The following is a 26,977-nucleotide window of genomic DNA, read 5'->3' as shown; positions in this document are numbered from 1 at the left end:
AGAAGAGCATAGGCAGACAGTATGTCTCAGACTCTATGACTTTCAACAAGGTGACGGATTGGCTGTTGTTGTGTCTGTCATGCCCCTATTTATCATGAATGATAGTAAATAATAAACGCATTTTACGTTGGTGGGCTATAACTCTGTGCCTTTTCATGGGAAATGTTTTGGCAGATGAATGGTGGAGATTGAGATTAACTTGTAATTATTGAACTTATATTTTAGTATGGGACAGAGGGAGGAGAAAATTTGACAAGGACAGTTAGAGCACAGAATGATCATCAGGATTTTTTATTCTGTGTGCAAAGGACTGTAGGGAACTGCCTAGATTAAGTGTCTTTTTATTATCCAATCCTGATAGGATTGCAGGCCCTGACACAATCTGTCAGGGCATCTAATACACTGCATCTTCTCCATAATAACACCCAGGCTCACTTAATGATGTATGAGCATAGAGATGCTGTGCACAACACAGAGTACACTTGGTCTAAAAGTGTGGGAACACTTGCATTGGTGGGTGCGTTACTGTCTTTATACATGTGCACATCTGGAAGCATATGTGTGTGAATATCTGGATGTTTCTCTGACCCTGACTCATTGCATGCACACGAGATATAATGTGGCCGCGTGTTCAATTTTCTGTGAAACATGGTGATAAACTCCTGCTGTTGCAGAGGGGCTGCTGTTGATACAGCGGGCAGGGGCAATGATGGAAATGCTGGCTTTGAAAATACATAAAAGTGATTCGCCGAATGAGAAAAACCATTAGAGACAGGCTCATTTCTTAATTCACCAGTGGGGAGGAAAAAGCAACACTGTACGTGATTTGAAAACATACATTGCTTAAAGGTTAATGACGTGCTGATGGAAATGGGGAAATCTCTAAGTACTAGTAGTGTATGACAAAGTGAAAACACACTTAGGATATGGTCAATTTGAAGGCTTGGTTGGGTTTCAAAATGTCGGGTAAAGAAAAATTGCGGAAATGAAGGAAAGAGGTAAAGGACAGACACCTTCTGAGTTGTTATCTGTCTATCAATTCATCCACCAGGGCTAAAGGTAAATTGGTAATGTGGAAATGGTGGTTAGCCGCCATAAATACCAGTGCACATGTAACACACATGCATTTAGCTTCAAAGCGAGTGACTTGAAAGTCAATAATGTTTCATACTTCAAATAAAAAAAAATAAAAAAGGAGAAATGCATAGAATTCTTTTTAATGGAAAATTAGGGATAAATAATCAGTGATGAATAGTAGTGACGATAATGTTTTTTATTTCAGCTCGGCACAGATTCTATTGAACTTTATTCTCTTGACCTCTCTTGAATAGAGAGAAATCATAGTGCCTCAAAGCTAATATTAACTTAACCCAATTCCAATTAAGTTAGGATGTTTTGTAAAATTTAAACAGAATGCAATGATTTGCAAATCTTAGAAATCCACATTTAATTTAAAAAAATGTAATTCATTGTAAAATGTACTTTTTTACATTTTACATTGTATAATATAAATAAAACCATTAACTGGAATTGGGGGCGAAGCAAATGTCCTTCGCAATGTTGTTGTGCAGTGTTTGAAGGTATCAGTATCAGCGAGATACCCTTATGGTATGCACTTCAAATATAAAAGAGCTAATAATTGTCTAATTCCCCATAAAAAGTATCGTCTGCTCGTATTAAAACCAAATTTATATGCTAAGGTAGAGATCAACCTGGCTGAAGCAAGACTTCAAGTATACAACTTTATATTAGAGCACCAACAATTTACTGGTTGGCCCATATTGGCTATATGTTGTTAGTAAATGCCTTTCAGTATCAGCATCTATAATTGCTGATAAAGCAAAAATTAAAAAAGTAAAGAAGAGACAAGACACATCCTTAAACTATTGTTAGTGCTGATGTTCCATAGTTTGAAGGTAGAGACTTTCTGCAGTTTCCCTGTTGGTAACACAGTTTGGAACGCCTCAAAAAACAACGACTAGCTGATCCCAGCAGAGATTGGCCGAGTATTAATGGAAAAATAAATATGCAAGACAAATGTTAGGGAAATCTGTTTATGTTTCATATGTTTGAAAGAAAAAAAGACAGTCTAATATGTTGGAGTTTTAAATATCTATATGGCTTCTTCGACAAACCTCTACATGTTATCTTTTAAATGTTTACATTTAAGTTGCAATGAAATAAACCAATGGTCTCTTTCCCACTTAAATAAACTGCTTGAGTCACACTTACTCAAACTTTACCACATACTGCCAAAAATAGGTCTACCATTTGATTATCTCTGTCAGTTTTGGGGCATTCAATCAGTTACACAAATGTCTCAAGTTACTGGTGCAGTAGAAAAGGTAGCGATGCACACAAAGTAACTGGCAGCTGAGGACCAGGTTATCAGTGAAAAAGGCTTCAGAACCCAAAAGGCAAACTCCTTATGACTATACCCCCATTCAGTCAAACCACAGAGAGTATCACTATAGATTTGGCTTGTGGTGCTGTTGGAATTAATGTCGCACAAGGCTCTTCTTTGCAATCGTGAAAAATTAGAGTGACAGATCTTCAAAAGTAATCCATAAGCTCTTTAAGATATCAGTGAATGGCATTGCCAGCTGATAGGAAAAATTAGAGCAAAGCTTGTGTGTGGCAGCTGTGTTTATTCATGTATATGGGAATGTATGCATTTATGCCTTAAAAACCTCATAAATGAATTCCTATTGGTTCAATTTTTGCCACAAAAGAAATGATTTCTTGCTATAATTAAAGTAGTTCTAGCAAAATTGCCTTAATAATGAGTTTAAAAGGACTTTTCCTCTACCAGCAGTGATAAATGGTGGCAGTGCAGTCTATGGTAATACACAGACAAGGAGCTGAGCTGTAGCAGAATAGAACATTGATCCAATCTGCAGACAATTAGTAACGACTTATTACACACAAATGAGACCGTGTTCTTCACCATCTGTCCACAAACAATAGCCTGCAGACTTGGTGCTGAAATCATAGGTATGGATTGAGTACAGGAAAGTTTCAGTACACATCAAGGTTCTGCTTGAATGTTTAAGAAGACACAAAGCCAGCCCATTGCATCTAGTACACTGTTAAAAAAAACATCTTAAAAAAACTGTAATATTCTGGCAGCTGGGGCGCCAAAATACTACCGTAAAATAACAGAAAATAACTTCCTCATGAAAATACAGTTATTTTCAGTAATGAAAATACAGTTTGTTACGCTAATCTCACATGGGATTCTGCCTTTTCCAAGTGCTTTTAGACATCAAATTAGGAACATTTTAACGTGATCAAACAATGAAATTACCTATAAACAAGGTCAATGAATGTGGCAATATGAATCATAATACGTAAATGTACAGAAATATACAGTTAACAGTTGGTTTAAATAATAATGGATTGCATGCCCTGGGAGAGACTGACAGAGGCGAGGTTGCCATATCGCACCATCGGCCCCTCTGGCCATCACCAGTAGGCGAAGAGTCTTGACCACAGACACAATACCGAGAGTGTCCGAGCCGGGGCTCGAACCGGCAACCTTCTGATCACAAGGCAAACTGCCAACTCTTGAGCCGCAATTGCCCTAAATAGCAATGATAATAATACTTATGTGATGTAACACAAGGTTATAGGAATCATGTTATATACTTTTCCACACACTCATCCCCCCCTCCCTTTCCAAACGCCTTCGACGCTTATTCCCCTCTGATGCTGACGGTGGATCAAGGAGACCAGCATACAGGCTGCAGGCCCGGATGTACTGTCTAAATCGGCTGTCTCTCACCCTTTACCCACCCCTGCTTGCTTGTCATGTGTTTCTTTGGTGTATTAAGAGTTTTTTCATGTGCTATGTGCAGAGGTGTTTTTTTCTGTTCTCAAACTGATCACCCTGTTGGAGCTCAGTCTGGGGGGAGTTCTTTTTTTCTCCTTATCTTTCCTCATGTGGTGCATTTTCCATTGTTATACCTCTCTGACCTGTCTTCCCCATGTGATGTTTTGTGTAATGTATGTATGGTCGGAGGGTAAGATGGCGCCGCCATTGCGTGCAATAGGTCGGCAGCCTTATGAAATTTCCCCTTGTGGGACTAATAAAGGTATATCAAATCAAATCCATAGCATTACATTTGAATTCAACAGTTCAATCTTTCAAATAACGGACATATATTTGTGAAATTTCCCCTTGTGGGACTAATAAAGGTATATCAATATATCAATATATCAATAAAATTATGTTTTATTGCATTACAGTGATTTAACATTAATTTACATTTGAAATGTGAAATCACAGTCTATTTACCTAACTTTAATGATATTCTTGAAGAACAGAACAAAACTGTAAAATGCAGTAAAATACTTTTATATTAGGATTTTTTCCTACAGTGCAGCCATACCCGCGACCTTGTGGTTGTTAGTTCACATTCATTGGCCGATGCTTAGCGTCATGTTATTATGTGTCCCAACAACCAATGGCATGTCACATTGTTTTCATGGCCACACCCTCACCCCAGGTGCAGAGGCCTATTTCTGTTCAGGAATGTTGTGAATACTTTGAGATTTATATTAATTGCAATTCCTACCTCTACATTTATTTTTTAAAATATATAATTAGCACAGAGTGGCCGTGCAATGTTTTATGTTTTTTTTTTTTTTTTTATTCCTATTAATTATATTTTCACTTGTTACCTCTGAATTATTGAATCAGACCTAGATGACATGAAATTTTCAGCAAAATTATAATTCAAATACTCCTTAAATTATTGATTATTCTCATTAATTTTTGATCATTTTATATATTTTTCCATAGTATTAAATTTGAATTTAACAGATCATTCTCTCACATAACAGACAAATATTTGTGAAATTATGATACATTTCTGAATGTATTTTTACAATCTAAATATGCATATGTACAAAAAATATATTTAAAAAAGAAGTAAATTGTGTTTTACTATATTTACAGTAATGATATGTTATTTTACCTTTGACATGTAAAATTACAGTCTACTTATGTAAATTTAATGATATTCTAGAAAGACAGTACAAAACTGTAAAATATACAGTAAGATACTTTGACATTACCATTTTTTGGAACAGTGTACTTGTGGGCATGTCTGTACACGTATATTAACTGCGGTTATTATATAATTGGAAAACAGTTTTTAAAAAGTATGAGAGGGAGGAGATAAAGCCCCTGGTCCGTGACACAGATGGGAGGAGAAGATAGAAATTCACATTTATTAAAGAGAAGCACAAGTATGAGAAAATGCCAACTAGAGAGGGACAGAAAGCCACAGAGAGAACTGTCATACATTTCTTCCTCTCTTAATGCTGCTAGCTTATGATTAATTACACACTGGTCTTTAAATAGGTCGCTCCTTCTATCCTTTCTGTGTGTCTTTCTCCTTCTGTGCCGAAGACCGAAGAAGAAAGATAGGAGGCTAGAGTACGAAAAAAGACAAGGGGAAAGATAGAGAAACTTGTCCCTGACATAGACACACGGAAATAGGCAGATATAGCAAAAGAGAGACATTTTCAGCCTTGCAGGGTTTCAACTTCCAGGGCTAAGGTCTGCGGTGTGACACAAATTCATACTCACAAAACAGATAATGTAAAGTCTTCATCCCTGACAATGAGCAGATATTGCAACATCTCTTCATTCCTCTGCAGTTTTATGAAATATGTTCTGCTGGGTGACATTTTACTGCTCCATTGGGTCATCTTTAGTTTTTTTCTAAGCCTCTCAAGAGAGAGATTATCTTAGAGTTGTGGCATATTTGGGAAGCTACTCCTCGATGTGTGCTCGTACACACACAGGATTTAGAATGGACCATAAAAGAGGATTGCACTTGGGGAAATGTCTCAAGTCCTATGAAGTCTGAGGCTGAGTGGTTAGCAAATTCATCTGAATGGAAGCCTGCTGAAAAGGTTGTGCTGACAGAAACACTGAAGTCTGCATGAATAAATGTGTGACACGCACACCCACATGTGGCAAAACTGCACACATATGCACTTACATTTGCTGTATATACACCTGCTTATCACCCACCATTTAGCTGTGCTTGGACTCAGTGAACCTTGTAATAGCTTTGCTGAGACAGAGATCATACCTCAGCCTGTTCAAGTGTTCCCCCTCTCTGAGCGTGATAAGCCATCACCTAGGCCCAAGAAAGAGCTGGCCCATAAAACTTTAATGCTACAATACATTCCGAAAAGGTACCGAAGCACACAGAAATGTTAGAGCCAGATGAATGCCAGGGCTAAACTGCAAAGTATGGGCTTCACTAGAGTTGTTGTCATCACTGTGGCAGCTCATCTGTGTGTGCAGTGTGAAATATTTATATAGTCACTTGTTCAATGGCCACCGTGAACATCTATTTTATCACAAGTTCATTTTTTGTATATGAAAGTGGCAACATCTGTGCTGTATAACTCCAAGAATTCCCCACACTTGGGGAGTCTAGAATTTAAAATAGAGTAAAATACGCAAAAAACTAGAAATGTTGAAACAATGCTGCGGACACGCAAGAAGAAGAGGGCAAAACGTGACTTCCTGGCGATGTTTCAGAAACGATGTGCACGTCAAAAAATTAAAAACAATGTTTTTAATTTTTAGGTGCAGACTTGCTGAACTTCATAGTCACACCTTTTATGGTATACAGACACACAGGAAATGAGAAAGCAATGAAAGCCCATTTAACTTTTAGGGATCTCACACCTAAGTTCTAATCATTCTTATCTTCTCCTTAATACTTCTAGTGTTTGCACAGCTCAGCAATGAGTACTAGGCCAGATTGTATAAAACTAGAAGTGCTCTTTAAGATAATTAGGTGCGGCATGACTTTCCATGATGAAAAATACACCCATTGTAAAAAGTTGGCTCTACTGTCTGCTCTGCCAAAGTCTACGGTTCAGTCAATAATCCGTATGACCTATATGACTTCAAATTTCCATCTCGCCTCTGACAGGAATGACATAGAGACTCACATGTCTGAACATTAGCCATGTATCAGTGTCCCCTGGGCAGGAAAGTCACTCAGTGCAGATCAGCCACAATTACTGCCACTGCAAGCTGAATACACACTGGGGAAATATAAAACCGCTTTGTGTTGAAATATAGATAACACGTCTCTCTAGCACAGAGATGCAGACCCCAATGCAATCTTAGATTACTTCAAAGTGATTGATTTACAGAGGTGAGCTACACAAAGGTGGAAAGGGAAGGTAAGAAAGTGGAAAAGGGCAGAAGAAGAGAGAGTGAGACAGAGGTTAAGTTTACTTGTGGGTAGTGCAGCTCTCGCCTCTTACTGATGTCGGTGCCCCAACCGTCAATTTAATGCACCCAAGAGCTGTCGGTCTGCAGTCTGGAGCATTACACTAAACTTCTCAGGCCTACAAGTTAAGGGATCATGTACACAACAGCCAGTCTCAACTCCCTGGGAAAAAGCTGCTTCCTGCTCTCCCTTTACCAGTCTAAAGCAGTGGTACACAAGATACGTGTGAAGACTGGTAGTTTTAGAAGAAAATTAAATATGGTTTAACTGAATGCAATTCATTCCATCCATCCATCCTCTTGTATTTATCCAGTTAAGGGTCATTAGGGAGCTGGAGGCTATCACAACTGTGGTTTTCAGGTTTTAAAAATTATCTTTGTACTTCCTCTTTCTTGGTGAAATGCTATATAATTGCAATATTTTCACTTCCTATTGGTTACTCTATTAAAACAAGTGGGGATTTAAAAATATAATCTCATGGTTTTAACGAAAAGTCAGTTGCATCTGTGCTACAAACTGAACAATGTAAATTTTGCACTTTACTCTTGCCAGCTACCAAGCTATTGCATACAACTATTTTCAGAACAGTCCCTGGTAGACCTGTTCTGATCCTATGTACTTGTGTGATTTTACCACTGACCCCAAGGTCAAATACCAATTTTGTTTTCAAATGGCCTGACTTTTGAGTGGAGGATCATTGGTGGTAAAAAATGCTGGATCTCCAGCTATGACTCAGAAACCAAACAGCAGTTTTTGCTTCAAAATTCTACTTTTTTCAAAACTTAGAGTGATGTGTCAAGTCAAGGGCTGGGACCAGGACCATTCTTTGCTATTTTTTCAACTTTCCAGATGTTGTGCGCCTCCAATTTGTCCCTCGGTGAGATTATCAAAACTGACTTCTTGTATAACATCCTGTGGCCTTTGATGGGGAATATTCAGCAGAAAACACCTGACCTGCTGCATATGCCATCATTTTTTGATCATACCAACAACTTCGGCTTAGTGTCTACCTGGGAGGCAAATGCCAGTGCATCCCACACGGAGAGGCGAAGGTGATAAACGGAAGACATTTCAGTGTACAGAACAGATTCAGTGTAATACACCATAAATGGTGCAAGGCAATATAGCAGGACTGCCAGTGGCAAACCTAACAACAGAAGCTGCTTAGTAAGCTGCTTGAACATACACAAAAAAAATGACCTCGAAGGGATAATCAGCTAAATGTTAATTATGGATAGTTGCATATGCAACTATGGACGTGCAATTTTCAGCTACTGAAGGGTTTGTTTTGTAACACCAGGCAACGTCTAGTGTTGTTATCCATATGACCTCCAGGTACGGGCCAAAATGTGGTTGTTGTGGACGTTTTTTCAATGGCAAACTTCGACTCATTATAGAGATTGTTTTTATACTGCTTCTGAAGGCTCTGTAGTCCCATGTGTCCAAAGAGTGGAGGGCATGTTTCCTGTACACAAAAAGTTGTGTGTGAAGGAATGCAGTGATCAGCGGACATCTCCAAGATTTTGTGGGCTCTTAAGCTAAAACAAAAGTGAGCAGCTGCATGGTGGATTTCGACCAGATATGTCCCCAGCTTCTCACAGACAGTTTGCAAAATGTGCACATCAACAAAGACTGTCGAGCAGATAGTCCAGTTCATACATACACTTGTATAAACTCCATCGCAACTTGTCTGTCCTGCTGCCGATCACAACAACATTGACTTCCTCTTTCAAAGCTCTTCACAATAAAACAGGGTACTCATAAAAAATAATCATATATAGTGCAAAAGCTCTTTTAAACTTGGTAAACACATTGTACTCCTTCTAAAAGGAATTTCAAAAAGTTTTTCTAAATACTAAATACTATTATTATTTTATATTTTAACATGGATCTCAATGTTTTTAATCTTTCAACACATTTTAATAAAGTTTTAGCCTGGTTACAAACAATTAAGTTGATTTATTCAACAAATAAATAAACCAATTAAGGAAAAACAAGAAAATGTAAAATAAGCACAAAAAATAAATTGGCCAACACGTAATAAATTGTTTTTGTTTATAAATAATCTGTTCTTTTGTGTTATTTTTCAAACAATAATGTTGATATTTATAAATAACAAAATCCAATAAAAAAATGATCTGTACATCTATCCAACAGCCAATGTTTAGTGGGAAGGTAAGAAAATAACGTTATCTTAGCTAAAGTTACATATTTCATTAGAATGAATTGATAGAGTTAGATTGTCTTGATGCATGCTCAATCATCCAGGTAAGTAAATCCCAAAAGGTTGAATCTGTTCATCTGGAGAAAGCGTTTTGGGATAGGGTTGGCTTATTTGAAATATCATCTTACCAACATCAAGATATCGTGTTTCGAGTTAAAATAATATTCACTGACGGACGTTATCGTCTTACCCCTGTTTCCCTGAAAGATACCATGAGGTTTTATATTAAAAAGTTTTACCCACACTAGACTTTTGCGGCAATGGTAGTAAGACAACAACTTCTACAACCTCATCCTCCTTCACAACGCTGTCAAATTACCTTTTTTATTATCAGTTTTATTGAGAAATCCCTAGGGGTGGAAATGACACAGTCTGCATTTAACTGGAAGACCAAGGGATAGCAATCAGGCAAATTCTGCAAAAAAAAAAAAAAGTCTAGGAGCAGCTGCCTCAGAAGTGTGTTCTCTATGATTTAATGTCATTATTGAACGGCTTGTAAATGTACATCTAAATCTGTTTTTTGTCTCTCAAAAGTCAAAGGTTTCAATTGTCAGTGTTAATCTATAAAACACCGGAAAGTTCTTTGTGCAAAGTCACATTGTCAATGTAGTGATAAAACTGATTAGGGTAGGTGAATGTAAAGGCCAAAAAACTACAAACAGTGTGAAGTCATTTGTAATTCTATCGATCAGTCTTCTGACTACTGATCTCGCAGGAGCTGATTGGATGATCAGAACACCTGATGTACTTCAAAAGCTGCAGACAGAAGCCTGCACCTTTTGGGAATGTGTTCACATCTTAGAGGCAAGGTTGTTCATGGAGCAGGTGTAGTGATGTGATTACTGCACTGAGTCTGACAAAATAGGATTTATGAGCACTGCAGGGGAGGGAGAAGCTTTTTCTGTCCATCTGACCACATATGATGTCCCTTGTCTAGTTGCCGTTACACACCTTTGTGTGTCTGTGAGAGAGAGAGAGTGTGTCCAGAGGTGAAAAGGGGTGAAAGCAACACTGGATCTAAACTGTAGTTCTAGATGTCAAACACACTGCTCAGCCATTCCACAAGTAACCATTAACAGTGCTCCATTAATTATTAATAAGAATGCTTAAAGTTGCAATCAACACTGGATTACTCAAATGACTCCTACTACCTTGCCAATATATTAAACTGTTCCAAAGTATTATTTATTTAAATCGTACGGGGATCAATTTCAGTCATATTTCAATGGGGTAAGTTAACCCTGCTGGTGTATGTGACACAAAACAGACAGAGCTGTGGAGACGCATAAAGGAAAAAAGCCCAAATAAGATGTATTACCAAATAAAAAATTAAAATGAAAAACAAGACCATATATATACACACGAGTCAAAAGGTTGGACACACCTTCTCATTTAATGGTTTTTAAAGCCACGCTTTGCTTTGATTACTGCTTTGCACACTCTTGGCATTCTCTCGATGTGCTTCATGAGGACGAGTTCCCACAGATGCTGAGCACTGAGGGCTCTTTTGCCTTCCCCCTGTGGTCCATCTCATCCTAAACCATCTCGACTGAGTTTAGGTCTGCTGACTGTGGAGTACAGGCCATCAGGGACAGCACTCCATGGCTCATTTACTTGGTCAAACAGCCTTTACGCAACCTGTAGGTGTGTTTGGGATCATTGTCTTGTTGAAAAATTAATGATGGTCCAACTAAATACAATCCGGATGGGATGTCACTGCAGGATGCTGTGGCCTTCAGTTTTGAATAGATCCCCATCAGTGTCACCAGCAAAGCACCCCCACACCATCACGTCTCCTCCCCTACGCTTCGCAATGGGAACCATGCATGTAGAGACCATCCTTTTCTGCGTCACACAAAGACACAGCAGGTGGAACCAAAGATCTCAAATCTGAACTCATCAGAACAAAGCACAGATTTCCACTGCTCTAATGTCCACTCCTTGTGTTTCTTGGCCCAAAAAAATCTCTTATGCTTGTTGCTTTTCCTTAGTCATAGTTTCTTAGCAGCTATTTGACCATAAAGGCCTGATTCGCGCAGTCTCCTCTGAACATTTGATGAAGAGATGTGTCTTCTACTGGAACTCGTAGCATTTATCTGGGCTCTAATCTGAGTGCTGTTAACTTGCAATTTCTGAGTGACTGGTGACTCGGATGAATTTATCCTCAGCAGCAGAGGTGACTCTTGGTCTTCCTTTCCTGGGGCAGTCCTCATGTGAACCAGTTTCATCGTAGCACTTGATGGTTTTTGTGACTGGGCACACATTCAAAGTTTTAGTAATTTTCTCCACTGACTGACCTTCAGTTCAGCAATGATGGACTGTTGTTTCTCTTTACTTAGCTGATTGGTTCTTACCACAATATGAATTCTAACAGTTGTCAAATAGGGCTCTCAACTGTGTACCAAACTGACTTCTGCACAACACAACTGATGGTCCCCACACCATTAAGAGTTCAAGAAATTCCACAAATGAACCCTGACAGGGCCCACCTGTGTAGTGGAAACTATTTCAGGTGATTACATCATGAAGCTCATTGAGAAAAGGCCAAGGGTTTGCAGCGCTGTCAATAAACCAGCAAAGGGTGGCTACTCTCAGGAATCTAAGATATAAAGCATATTTAGAGTTATTTATCAATTTTTCTTTGTGTAAATAGCAAGACAACCCGAGAGTCCATTGCAATTTTTTTTTCAAAATATAACACAAAAACAAACCCAAAACAAAAAGAGAAGCAAACAGGCTCAGATGCGTTACAGAAAAAACAATTAATTCAAACAAACTTGCACTTTCACAATACAAGAAAAAATATATATACAAAAAGCTGAAGCTGATGAAAGTTTAGAAATCTACTTTAGCCCAATCTGGCTTTTGGTCCATTGCAAATTTAAATAAAACTTTCCACTTTCAACTTCATCTCTTTTTAACTATATTTAATTTTTTTTTCTCCAAGCAAACACATACACACACACACAAGCGCGCACACACAACAACACAAAATATGAAAAAGCATGACACTTGCGATTAGCTACAGCACCAGCAGCCCGAGACAGCAGAAAGCAGCCGATGCACTCTTAGTGAGCACCTTGTGGGCCGAGCGTCACACTGAATCAGCCTGGATAGGACCGGGGAGGAGTAACATACCAGGGATTCAACACAACCCAATTCCACAGCCCTGTAAAGCGAGACTGACGAACAAATTGAGGGTCCATTGTTACAAGAGCAGCACTTGTAGCGTCTCCGATCGTGCTAAATAAATTGCATTATCTGGACTGTCAGAGTGGTAGCAAAATAATCCATCCTGGCTTATCATCACAAACACATTCGATCCACTTTGGGTTTCTTCCCCCTTCTCTTCAATTTGTCTTTGCTTTCATTTTCAGAGCTTTGTGAAATAGAATATTGAATCAACCACATCCTCCCATTTTTAACTGTCTAATAACATTTTATATACCCACAGAACTAAAAAGGGGCTTAAACACTGCCAATGATTATGAATTATTTATATTTTGACTTAAAGAATTTGCAGCGTTACACATGAAGTGATTGCACAATTCCATCAAGATGCACGGTGAATGAAAAATATGCTGTCAAATTAAGTGTGCAACGAGTGCAGTACGCTGTTTCATATTTTCAGTATTCAGTAAGCTGCACTGCAAAATGTGCCACATGAAGTGCAAGGAACATGATGGTATGCTTTGACCTTGAAATCCACAGTCCTCCTCTGATATTTTTATGCCCTTGTAGCACATGTGGTGCAAAAGATTTACAAAGGAGTTCCATGCAAATCAGAAGCAAGAGGTTGGAAAATGGTTGAATTTTGTGAGTTTCGGCATTTTCAGAATAATAAGGAGGTTTTAGCAAGAAAAAATGCTTTTGATGATTTGTTAAACATTGTTTCAAATAAGCTGTAAAACCAATTATCATTTATATTTCTGTTATATGTCATCTAATGCTGTTTGTACATGTTGACCACAGTGCTGGCATACATTGAGGATGTGCTGTCTGGCAAGGTGACAGCAGACAACAGCGTGGGCCGTTTCCTGATGGATCTGGTAAACAAAGTACCCACTATCTCACCTGAGGACTTTGAGAACATGCTCAATTCCAACATCAATGACCTGTTAATGGTGACCTACCTGTCCAACCTCACCCAAGCACAGACTGTTCTCAATAAGAAGCTGGTGCTGCTCTGAGAGGGTTTCTTTGAAGTCATTCATATTTAATTTTTGTACCTGTGTTGGACTGTGTTGGATATAACTCTTGGTGGGTGTATAGATCAGAAACATTTCACGCCTAAAAGACACTGCATTTCTAACTGTGATTGTTAGAAATCATGGAACTAAGCACTAGGTGCACATCACTGAGACACACTAGAATTTTAAATGAAATTTTAAAAGGAATAACCTCCCTTGGAAACACAGTGCGATGGTGTACATTTGTGTCTAGTTAAACTGAATCAAAAACAAAAATACTTTCTTGCTTGGTGAAGCTTATTTCCACACTTGAAAATGATGAGCCATTTCCTCACTGCGATTGACACATATGCTTAAAAGAGATGAGGCTAATGCTGAGACTGGCTGAGAAGGCAATGATTAAACTCCAAAATACTTCAGTTTCTATTCTACTTTTTCCAAATCTTTTCTGCAAAAATCTACAAATATGCCAAGCATGCTTGGAAACACCCTCACTGACTTTGGACACACGACATTTTTTTTTTTGCTTTAAATGAAAAGGAATGGCGACACGAGCAGTTCTATTTCTATTCCTTTAGAGGACATTACACTTTTATTCGTTTCAGGGTTCTAAACCCTAAGGATAACTACTTCTTGCCTAACCTTATATTGAATGAGTTAAACTTTAGGGACTTGCTTTTTGTCCCTGAAATCTAGTCAGGTCTCCACAATGCAACTATCTAAATGGATTTAGGTCAGAAAATTGGTAATAGAAGGGAACACACACACACACACACACACACACACACACACACACACACACACACACACACACACACACACACACACACACACACACACGTGTGTGGTTAGGGAATCTCATCTTCCCCTGTGTGTATGTCTCTATCCCACTGTGGTTACCACGAGGAAGTTGTTCTGACAGCATTGCAGCACTATTACTACAAGCAAGCTGTGGGCAGGAGGGTTTGCCTGTAGAAATATTTAAAACTCAACAAAGAAGAACTACTTTAGATGACCCCAGAGTGCTGCTTGCCAGCAGAAACTCAGAAAATTGTATAATTTACACCTTCATATCCTCTACCCATTTAGAGACCTTCCCCCTCTTGTGACTTGTAATTTTTCCTCGTCTCTGAATCCTTCTCGCTGGGACAGATCCGTGGGTGTGTCTGACATGCCCTACATGAAGAGACCGCTCAGCCCTTGCACCCGCTGTGGGCTGGCTGCTACATGATGCGTTGTGACTGATGCTGGGAGCCAAACACCGCTGCCACTGCTCTGCCTTTAGCACCACAGAGAAGGAGCAAAGTCAGTCAGGCAATTTGGCAACTCAAAACCCCCAGCTGAGTGCACTCATCCCCTCTGCTGCCACTCGTCTGTAGCTAGAAAATACCTCAATTCGAAATCATACATTTCGCTGTTAACCTTGATGGCAGGCAGCTCCATTTTTGACGGCAAGTGCATGCATGTGTGACTTGCTGAGATCCTGACAGGTGTACACGCGTGTGTCTGACTGCAAATGGAGTGCGAAAACGTGAGAGGAACACGCAAGGATGCTGGTATTCAAATCATGTTTGGCAGCCATTGTTTTTATGCTCTGCCTAGTGACCTGTTACCATAAAATTAATGCCTACATGCTCCGCATTTGGTTGTAATAAAAGTAGCTGATATTTTGTCTCATTTCTCTGACCACGGAGAGGATAGAACTGTTACCTGTCTCTTTCAGCAGAAGGAAGCTGATTCCTGACATCTAATCTGATGGCACTTGAATGCTCCACTGTAACCTATATCATGCAACCAGGTGAGTGTTTTCTACTCTGCACAGTCACACAATGACTCCACATAAAGGATTTTATTCTGTCTGACAGCACCACGTCCAGCTCTCTGTCTCCATCCATCGCCCCTATCACCTCACAATTGGTGGCACACAGAGGTGATGTTGTTCTTTGCTTCACTGAAACTCTACAAACCAGCAGGATCCCAAAGTCTGTGCCTGACAACAAACACTCAGTTTTTCATTGGGTAAGAAAAAAAAATCCCTGAGTGAAATGCTCTTTGGTTTTTGTTCTTGTTTTTTTTTTTCTAAATAGGGTGACATACAACCCAGGAGGGGTCTTCATTCATCTTCTTTTGAGCAGCTTCAAAATGAAAATGAGTACCATAAAACAGGCAGAGATGAGGTTGCCTGAATGCTCCACCAAGCAGCTGATGGCTGTATCTGCTGTGAGATTTTACTTTTAGTTGTTTTACTCCTCATTGAGTCAGCTGGTTTGAATGTGACTCATTCATAAAGGCAACAGGAGCAAATGTTTGCCATATTTTGGCTGGTATGGGACTAGGATCAATTATCGTAAACTTGCAATACAAAAATGCAAAGTTACTGAGAGCTGAATGGGCAAGGCCGCGCTTATTTATAGAGCCTGCACCTCTGCATCCAGAGGATCAGTGGGGCTATAATTGTATGTTGCAAATAACTAGAGGAGCTGTGAATACGGGGAACTGCACTGTGTTGTCCAGTCTATTTCCCCCTATTGGCAAGCTCACGCAAGTAGGGCCGTTTATGCCCCGGAAAGATAATTATACGTGCTTTAAGTTTACCACAGATAAAGTTAAATATCGGTTGGGGGAAATTGACCCCAGTTGGTGTTCGGTCACCCAGATTGGGAGGACCACCAACAATGTGAGTGATGCAGCCACCCTAATTGGGACTTGGGCTAGGAGCGGGCTGTATTACTATTGCGGGCACAGGACTCTACTGGTTCGTGTTCCTCTTGGGAGCGTGGGGACGTGCGCGATGGTGAGACTAGGAGCGCCACTTATGCTAATCGGAAATAAGGTAAAATCAATTCCCTCACACAATACGCGCACTTTGGCAGCCAGGCGCAAAAGACACATTTTGAGGAAGAGAGGAATACATGACATAAATGTTTATGACCCTAGAATGAATTCCCCCACCTGGATCGACTCCATTGGAGTGCCCAGGGGGGTTCCAAATGAATTTAAACTTGTTGACCAAATAGCAGCCGGGTTTGAAAATATTCCAATAATTTCTGCTTTCTTTCCAGTGACTCCAAACAAGAATGTAGATAGGATTAATTATGTTCATTACAATGTACTGAGGCTCTCTAACCTGACAAGAGACGGCTTGGAGGGGTTGGCGGAGCAGGTGGGTCCGACCTCGTTAATGGGAGTGCAGAATAGAATGGCCCTTGACATGTTGTTAGCGGAAAAGGGGGGCGTGTGTTCTATGTTTGCCGACCAGTGTTGCACCTTTATTCCAAACAATACTGCTCCAGATGGGTCGGTAACCAAGGCTCTGGAGGGCCTAAAGAGCCTTTCTGAAACTATGCATGATCACTCCGGTGTTGGTAATCCGTTAGAAGGCTGGCTGACCTCAGTGTTCGGACGGTGGAAGGGGGTCATCGCTTCGGTCATGTTTTCTTTGTCTGTTGTGGTGGGTATTATGGTTATTTGTTGTTGTCTCATCCCTTGTGCCAGAAGAATGTTCAAAAGTATGTCTGTGAGGGCAGTGGACCCTGGAGTCATTACTCCAATGTCCATGATGCCAATGATGCATGTGGAACTGAATGTGTAGGCCAAGGAGGGACACAACTGTTTGTGACCTCTGGATTCTCCAGAGGTCAACAGAGGGAATTGTAGAATAAGGAGGGGATGTTTTTCTCATTATCATTTAATATTTTAATATGGCATTATTAGTTCATTAGAAGTATATAACCAGCTTTGCATTAAGCATGAATTGAAGTTTTTGATCTTACATTATTCTTTGCATTACAGTGATGGTGATAACTTTAGTTTGATCTTTTCTTACAGGTACCAGAATAATAACATGATTTTCCATTGCAGATGTAACCATGATCATTCCATACACATTGCAGTTTGTTGCTTATTCTAGAGTTGTGCTCAAGGTAATTAAAGGTTAAAAGCTACAGCCAGCGCGAGTCTGGCTGATCTATGGAGGGCAAAGGCTTTGAGCTTGGAAGGCCGCACGCGCTTACACAGCACTTATAAGATGTTATTCTTGGTGATTTTGTGCTTAGTCATGTTTTAATATGTTTTAAGTAGAAGTAGCTGATCCAGCAATATTCATTTAATATTATATACTTGATTTAGAGCAATACACACTGATGGTCTTAACAAATGAAAGAGTCCTTGTAGCTGCCATGTTGTGTCTTAGCAGGGTACAGACGGTTCCAGGAGACGGGGGCAGTCAGCGTCTGCCCTCGGGAAGGAGACAATGTTATTCTTTGTGTTAAATAAAATTGTCAACATTGATTGTATTACACCTGTCACTACGCATGAGGGGGCGTTCTAATACCCTGATTTCATAAAACTATGGTGATGTGTTTTTTGAGATGAGATCTGAGACTGTCTGCATACAGTGTTCATCTCCCACGTGTGTGTGATCATTAAATCATCGTTTGACTCAACCCGACCGGACCAGTGTTGTTATTGTGGGTTTTTCCTCTGGTGTCCATCCCCAATATTTTTGAACCTTAACACCATATTTTGGCTGGTATGGGACTAGGATCAATTATCGTAAACTTGCAATACAAAAATGCAAAGTTACTGAGAGCTGAATGGGAGAAAAGACCACAAATGGTCACACAAAGGGGCTTTGTGCATATGCGAGTATAAAGCTGAGTAATAAAAAGACAAATGCATGATTAGAAGACATATGTTGTGCCCAGGGACACAAAAAACTGAAGTTTAGTATCGATTGTTACTGCATTACTAGAGTTAACGCCACACTTTTGTCTGCCTCCCAACTGATCTTTAGAGGGCTTTGAGATGAGAAAATATTCATAAAAACAACAACAAAACTTGTTTATCAATTCTGTTGCGGATTTGCTACCAGGAACAGTCAAGAGATGCAGTCATTCATCTGCCATAATGGGAGCTCTGGGTCACACAATCTAAAAAATAAAATACAGCTGCCTGTGATGGGGCTCCTAGGCTGAATAATCACCAGGTTTTGTTGTGGCAGCAAACATAATAAAGCATTTTTATGATGCCATAAAAACGCCTGTTCAAGACTTTTCTATGCTTTTCCAAGCTTGCTGCAGAATAATAAACCAAAAATTTTCACAGAGTATTAGCTTTACCAACTTAAGTGGCATGTCATTGACTTTTACATGTTTAAAGAATGCTCTCCATTCCCAGAAGACAGTGAACACTGATAACAGATATTTTTGCTGGAGCGTTTTGGCTGATGTAAAATAAAAAATTGCATGAAAATAAAAATTCCCTGGTGAAATTTACTCAGGATGGGTTTGAGTTTATTCATTGAAAACCAACAGCGCTTTGCAAAGGAGCAAGAATTTGTTTTTTATATCACTGCTGTTGATGTTAGATGATGACCTTGCCAGGCACAGCGTTTGTATCACTGGCCCTTGTGCTTACCCACTTCTTGGACGTTGCTCAGCAAGTAAAGCTCAGCTTGACTTGGGAAAGGTTAATCATGTTTGACTGAGCTCTCTGTACTTCATCAAGGCTGCTTTTGTTTTATTGCTCTCTTTAATCTTTACTCTTCTTCTTATGTACTCGGTTTATGTTATTCCTCATGTACTTTATGGTATATTTCATATTATCAATTTTCAAAGGAACAAAACAACAAAAATGAAAACTCTTCCAAGTTCAAATTAATGAATTATGTTCTTGCATAATGGAATGTTTCATTCTTACTATGATTAAGAATGAAACACAGTATGAGGAGATGCATTAAGGGGCAGATCCAACCATAATTAAAAAAACAAACAAACTGCACCTAAGTTGCACGTATAGCTGGCTGAGCAATATAGAGTTTAAAAAAGGGCTACATCCATCATGTCCATCCAGTCTATAGTTTGCTGGAGTTAATGCCATGACTAACAGCGTGATAGTATTGATGTAGTTTTGCTCTGTTCTGTAAGAACAAATGAAAGAAGGTTTTGATACCAGCTGTACTTATTGTCCTGCTGTCCAACATTCTCTTGTAAACTGTGATTTGGGGGTAAAACAGGGGTTATCGATTCACACTTGTAAGAGATCTTTCAGTTGACTGGAAATTGAGACCATCTTGTTTACCTGAGGATACGGACCTAAAGGCTAATCTTAGGGTGGTAACACTGTGTCTGACTATTGAGGGAATACAAACTGACAACATAACAAGTAACTGTAGCAAGAATGAAGAAAAGACTAGTTTGTCAGTAAAACAATGGATTTGTTTGTTTCTGTTTGTCTCTGCTCTCCTATCCCTGAGGGGCAAATTACTGACTTTTTTTTATAGCTGTAGTAATCAGTAATCATTTTGTAGGTTAGTTCTTCATGCTAATTTCTGCATCTTACTGTCTTCTTTTTTTCCGTCTCCCATCCTCATTATTGTCTTAATTGAATTCACCTGCACCTTCTTACCCTTCTCCCTGGTGTATTTATTTAGTATGCATTTTCTCCCTCCATATTCGTCAGGTTGCTGTCACAAAGCCCTTCTGTTTCTGCATATAATTCATTTGTGATCTCAAGATAATCTACTACATTTGGTTGTTTTGATTAGGACTTTTAGTGTTTGTTTTTGAAAAATACACTTGTATTGAATGAAATTTTGTTCAGTCATACTTGTGTGCTGAAAATAAAGGAGTGAATTTTTTGTAAATTTCCATTTTGCCTCCGTGGTTTCTGTATTTGGGTCCCGGCATGATTATTTCCTCAAAGAATGACATCCTCTCCTTAGTAGACTTCACCTGAGACTAATCACTGAGATATCCTCAAAGTTGTACATCTGTTTACAGAGAAACTGACAGTAGGATTTGATGGAAATTCAGTGGATTTAAGACTGGTCTGCATTAATATCATTAACAGTTAATGATGTACACAAAAGGCTCAGCATAGTTGATCTGAGCTCATTTTCAACACTTTGGTAGTGCTGTTATTTCCCTGGTTAACGGGATACAAAAGGCCTATGCTCAGTCAGCACAGAGCGGTATGTAACACCATTTCATCCCACACCACGATAGAACCAAAAGTCCCTTAAGGCTCCTCTTTAACAAAGCCCATTCATTTAATAAGCAGCAGCCAGTGGCGCTGGATTCGATTCGGCAGGAGTGTTTGATATGGAAAAATGGTGGAATTACACCATGAAAAGAAAGAAGAGAAACTTGGAGATGGAAAGTAGAGGGGAGGATGACTGATTAGGCAATGAATGGATTTAAAGTGAGGTGACTTCTTTTTTAAACACAAGTGATTTTGCTGAGGCAGAGGATCCTACAGGGGACAGATACAGTTAGACAGCAATTGACTGCCTTGTGTTGTATCATGTTGGAGTTCAAGAGGCTATCAAAACATTATGCCAGGGAGAGTCATAACAATGACCAGCAGAGTAATAAAAGACATAAAGTCAGGGAGATGGGTAAGGAGGGAGATGAGAAAAGCTAGTAGGGCAGAGGGAAAGAAGGATAGTCAAGAAAAAAAAAAGATGGAAGACACAGGGAGCGAGAGGCAGAAAAATCAATACACTTCTATATGCAGCATTGAGAATGTGCCCTCTTGCTGCTCCAGACAGCCTATCCAAGGACTCCAACAGCCAGCAGACAAACTGAACATCTATCCACAGACCCACACTCATAATATGCCACCCCAGTCTGTCCCTGTCTCCATTTATCTCCGTCTCCTCCCATAAACACATACACACGCACGCACACATGCACACACTTCAACCTACTGGCTTTTCTCCTCCAAATTTAACACTCTAATTTGGTAGAGGGCTGGCTGCCGTGTTATTGATGTTGCCAGAGGTCTGATCCATCTAGAGCCTGGGACAAGGCTTCAGTCAAAATGGCTATAAGTCAGAGGCATCCTGCTCCCTGTTTGCCAGAGTATCAGACCAGCATTGGTAATTTAAAGGTTGGATAGACAGCCAATATTACTGTATGCACCTGCCTCGCTTCATCACCCTAAAGGGCCGGATGCCAGTGCTCCGAAGCATTTGGTAAATTTCCATGCTTGTTGAGACACGTTGGATTGGAAATCAATTTTTGTAACTTTTCGTAGTTGCAAACTTCAACAAATGCCGTCTTTAGGATTATACAATATGGAAATTAAGATAAAATAAATTTTAAAAAGAAAATAAATGTCTCTACTTTTCACAGTGTTCACAGAGAGGGATTAGCACATATCCTGTGTGTGTGTTTGTATATGATGGTGTGACATGTGGGATGGATTAGAGAGGTTTACTTCAGAGTGAGCTGTGCATGCTGGTGCTTCTTCACATATCTTTTTCCCCCTTATGTATGTGTTTGTGTTTGAGTGTGTGTGTCCACCCATCTGTGTGGGTTTAGCTGGAGGGCAAAGCAACAAGGGATTGGAAAAGCTGGGTGTTTCGTTATATACCATTGTCTTAGCACAGAGATATATAGCCAAACAGGACACAGAGGGGCTGAGCCTGATCAGACAGCGATGAATGAAGATCGGAAGGAAGCACAGACATGTAAAAAAATAAATTTAAAAAAGAAAAAGGAGGAGAGGAAAAAGAAAACATGGGGAGGAACAATGTGCTCTCTGGATGCCCACAGGACTATGGTTAGTGTAGTCTCTGATCATTGATTAAAGAGCTTTATGTTCTCCTACCCACAGCATTGTGGAGGACATGCTCACCTCTCTCAAGCACTGCCTCAACCCTCCCGCCCCCTATTCTTACTTCCCAGGGCTGTCCATCCTCCTGCCCTTTCCCTTCTCTCTATCTCTATCTCTCTGAAGTAATGGGCAGACAACCATTGCTGTAATTTCCTCTGTACTAAAAACTGACAACTATAAAAGGTCACACAGAGGAAGTGGTCTCATGCTTCTAATCACTCAACAAGAGCAGGGCCACTCAGTCCATTCAAATATCACCATGATAAAGACAAAATGTCCTCTACTACTGACTGTTTTCTTTTCTTTTTCTGATGTAATAAACAGTTGAACACAGAGAATATAGTGTTTACATTTTTTTTTAATGCCCTTGAGCTGCACTTATATAAACAGTTTTTTCCTTCTCTGAATAAAATAATTTGGCAGGATTTACACGTTCACTAAATTAAATGATTGCATAATGGGTCATGGTCATGCTCCATGGAAAGCATTCATAAAATGTGAAATATATTGAATGCATACACCTGAAGCAAACAAGACAGAGTTGAGCCTACGTTATTGGTTTGCTGGGGTGCATTCGACTGAAATCAAAATCTATCTCCTACTCCTGTTGTTATTAAACGGATGAAAGCTCATCTCCTGCTTTACAGCTCCCTGTAAACTAGAAAACATCACTCGACCAAATCTGATTTCTCCTGTGGGGATGTCTTCATTCGATATATTCAGACTTTTTATTTTAATATATATAATAATTTTTAAATGCATATACCAGTCAAAAGTTTGGACACACCTTCTCAATGTCTTCATACTGAAAACATCAAATATTTTAAAACAAGATATGGAATTGGCGTATATTTTAGATTCCTCAAAGTAGCCACCCTTTGTTTTATTGACAGTGCTGCAAACCCTTGGCCTATATAAAGAATAACCATTAAATAAGAAGGTGCGTCCAAACTTTTGACTGTTAGTGTAAATCTATCTATCTATCTATCTATCTATCTATCTATATAAAAAACTGTACAGTATGTGGGCCATGTGCAATGTGATTCCCAACAGCACCAACTCCATGTGATGACATAAAACTTTTAGAAATGCACTTTACTGAGCAGGATGACTCATAATCCAAATCATGATGTTAAAAATGCATTTTCAAAACCTAGAAGCACAGATCTGAGGATGAATATAAGGCATTAGTTAAGGAGCAATAAATATTGCAATCCTTCCACATAGATTCATTAAACATTGAGCAAACACATTTTGGTTGTTAAAACCAGACAAATTTCAGAGACCTGAGTAGACTTATACAGCATGCAGCATTTTCCGTGTTCATTTACTTTGAGGTTTTCTGCCACAAGTAGCAGGTGCATTAAGTATCAAAAGAAATCGATGTGATTGTCGTGAGACAAAGAGCACAGACATTGCAATTATTGTGAGTGTATAAGAAAACATAGTTGAGCCAAAAATGGAAGACTGAGTCAAATAAACATGAACACAAAAGAAAATGAGACAGAAGAAGAGACCACAGTCTATTACGAGTTCCATCTTGTAGTTTGTGTCTACATTGATTTGTTGGGGACTAGGATCTCTGCCTCTTCCCAGCTCACCTAATTGCACTCACTGTGACCCGCTAATTACTTCACTAAGACCTAGCTGGTCTCACTTCACTGCACTACTTCTCTGTCTAAAGTTGTCTCCATACCAGTGTGGGAGGGTGGGACAAGGAATGAAAGTAAATGTGAAGGCACAAAGGGCAAACGAGGCTGGATTAAGAATGCATGATATATGTCAAAGCAGGAGACAGAAACAGGATGTAGAATGAAACAACAAGTGACAGACAGACCAAGTTGGGAGCATATGTTTTATATCTGAGTTAGTTTTAAGGTGGAGGGTACTGATGCTTTTGTCTCCAACTAATCTGCATACATAATTAAATAAATCTCTGCTGATTAGACAATCACAATGATGAAGACAATAATGACAGTTAATTCACTGGGAACAACATGAAGCTAACCTACCTGATGGGATGAGCCCAAATTCCCAGCTGGGTACAAGAATGCCAAAAGGATTCTTTGTACCAGTATCTTCTGTTGTTGGCGGGGTTTTATGTTCCTCTGACTTTAAGCCCTTGAATGGCGTCCAATGGCTTCCCACAACAAAAGACTCAGAAACGGCAGATCTGGATTCCATTTCTGTAGCAGCAACCTTGATGTCTGATACGGCAGTAGTCAAGTGAATGACTCCAGAAGTGGTTGTGGATGCTCCTTCGGGTGAGGGAGTCGATGAGAGGCCCTGCATGTTGGGGAAACTTGTAGCTTTCTCCTTGTCTTCCTGAGCCCATGAAATGGAAATAGATGGCTCCTCTGTATAAGATCTATTTTCTATAGTGGCTGCTGTGGTAGCAGGATCCACTGTCTGTGCATCTCTGCCCAGAAGCTCTGCCGTCGTCATTTCAGAAGTTGTCAGCATCTCTATCAAAGCCTCATGTGCAGTAATCATCACCTCATCAGTGCTTGTATCTTTACTGTCTTTTCTATAAACTGGGGTGAATCCGGAGTTTGAACTAACTTCCCCGCTGTGTGAGGAGGTAGATGAGAGCTTGTCAGTAGGCCTGTGAATGTAGAAGATCTTGCCCCTAGCCTCCTCTGCTGACTCTGTTTCCTGGGAGACCTGAGGTGGGGTGGTGGGCTGTTCCACCAGCTGCCAGTGGGACAGAGTTGTGCGCTCAGTCACAGTGGCAAAATCACTGTGGCTGAGTGAAGATTTCGACTCAGTAATCACTTTGATGCCACTGCTGTCCAAATTGTTGTCTTTCACTCCAAATCCATCCGCCACGTTGCTCCCTTCTCCACTACCCTCTATCACTTTCTCCTCTCCTGATGCGCTTCTGGCAGTTGGAGTATTGACATTCTCTGTATCCTGCTCTTTGCCTTCACCTGAATAATTATCTGTGTAGTCCTGTCGAAGGAAGGTAGGCAGGGTCATCATCTCAATGGGTCCTGCTTTAGCTTCCATTGGCTCCCAGGTGGGTTTTTTACCCACATAGCCCACATTTTTAGGAAGGCCTAGTTTGGGAATGCGCATTGATTTGATGGCCCACTGAAACTGGGAGCTGGGAGCAGGAACAAAGGTAGGGTGTCGCCTGAGACCCTGAAGACTGGAGAAGTTGACATGTTCACTGGATGGTGAGCTCTCAGTGGGATCCGATTCAGGGATTTCTATAGAAAATACAGAGACAGAACAGACTAATTAAGCAAAGCATCAGGGGATGTTATCTAGAATTAGCAATTTAAAACTCAAGCACGGACTACATCAACCCCATGGAGACTGTTCAGGGAACATAGTTAAAAAATGAATGATAACAGCAAGAACACAGATTTGCTGTGGCCAGTGCTCTGAGCTGGAAATGCTGTGTGTTAACTGTATCTGATTTCATTCATAGTATTTGCATATTTCCTTTATTCCTGCACACACATTGTACGCAGTTATGAAATAATAGAATTCTGCTTTTTTCCCAACCGAACTGGAATTGGATTCAATTTGCGGTAATGGAAAGGGTGGATATTGAAGAATGAGGTAGGTTCACTGGTTTGTGCAACCACTCACCCACTCACTGATCAAGAACGAATAAATAACACGACATAAACGATGCAACTCTGCAAATAAAAGTTGCTCTACTTTACGGCAAATAAACCACAGAGCCATGAGCAACCTTGTGCCCTTGGAGAGCAGTTAAGAACAGTGGTCCTTGTTCTGCACTGCACAGCGTTTGGTTAGAGACCAACAGTGAACTTTAAAAGCAAAGAATAGCATCATTAGATGCAACACAAGACAGTGGAGTTGGAATCTATCCAATGGAGGATTTTAGATACAGTGGCTGTCAGCCTGCCAGTAGGGAAACAGAAGTCAGAAAGGGCTTGCACAGCCAGCCAGTCTTAGCTAAGTCTTGGTGAGAGAAACACTCAAATAATCAGGTCCAAATGTGTAAAAATAATCAAGTGTGTGAAAATGCATGTAAATAATGAAGAGGGAGTTCACCATGAAACAATGTAGATTGAAATGCCATGAAGTCATTCCTTTTATGCCTTTCTTCACCATTTGATTCCTGATTACACAAGCAACAATTCCATAATCTCCATCAGTAATATCCCTGTTTTTTTGGGGGTTTTTTATAAGAAGTTAAATAAACAAAGAATAATTCTTGGTTACTTGACCAATCAGGCTGAGTGGCTATGGCTTCAAACTGATTTCATTCACACTTATCTATCAGGATGCAAAAAAAAAGAACAGCAAAATGTTCCTCGTGCTTGACCGGAGCACAGAAATATCCAACACTGCGCTTTCCAATTGAGCTTGGAAAGTACAGTTTTTGTTCATCATATTTATCATGTAATAAACTAAAGCTGTTAATAATTTAAACACATTATTTCAGAATGAATTATATCAACCAAGATCAAACAAAGTAAACAATCTAGAGTTCTCTCAGATGTGTTTATTGCCTATGGAGCCCATTTCCCTCAAAGCTGCATTCTCGAGTAGAATTTACTCTTCTTAGTCTTGGTTTGTAACACAATCACCTGCAGAGAACAATTGTAGTTTAGCCATGCCATCTTTTTCTATTATTTCCATAAAACTATATTTTCTACATTTTTATGCACTGCTGCAACAACTTAAAG

At 39.7% G+C, this 26,977-nt stretch overlaps 1 protein-coding gene across 3 annotated transcripts in view; it reads right to left on the bottom strand.

The window, feature by feature from the left end:
• The window catches only part of ncanb (neurocan b), a 172,767-nt gene that overhangs the window by 78,833 nt on the left and 66,957 nt on the right, over window positions 1-26,977 (bottom strand). For all 3 annotated transcript variants that reach the window (XM_085398156.1, XM_085398155.1, XM_085398157.1), the window contains exon 9: window positions 24,320-25,519. In XM_085398156.1, coding sequence (XP_085254282.1) covers window positions 24,320-25,519 — 1,200 coding nt within the window. The remainder of the gene's footprint in view (window positions 1-24,319; window positions 25,520-26,977) is intronic.

The sequence above is a fragment of the Rhamphochromis longiceps genome, linkage group LG23 (assembly GCF_057381845.1).
Source record: "Rhamphochromis longiceps isolate RC_006_pf linkage group LG23, R_longiceps_female_GT1.1, whole genome shotgun sequence".
In the NCBI taxonomy this organism is placed as follows: Eukaryota; Metazoa; Chordata; class Actinopteri; order Cichliformes; family Cichlidae; genus Rhamphochromis; species Rhamphochromis longiceps.
The sequence above is the reverse complement of the archived record's forward strand: the minus strand, read 5'-3'. Positions and strand labels throughout refer to the sequence as shown.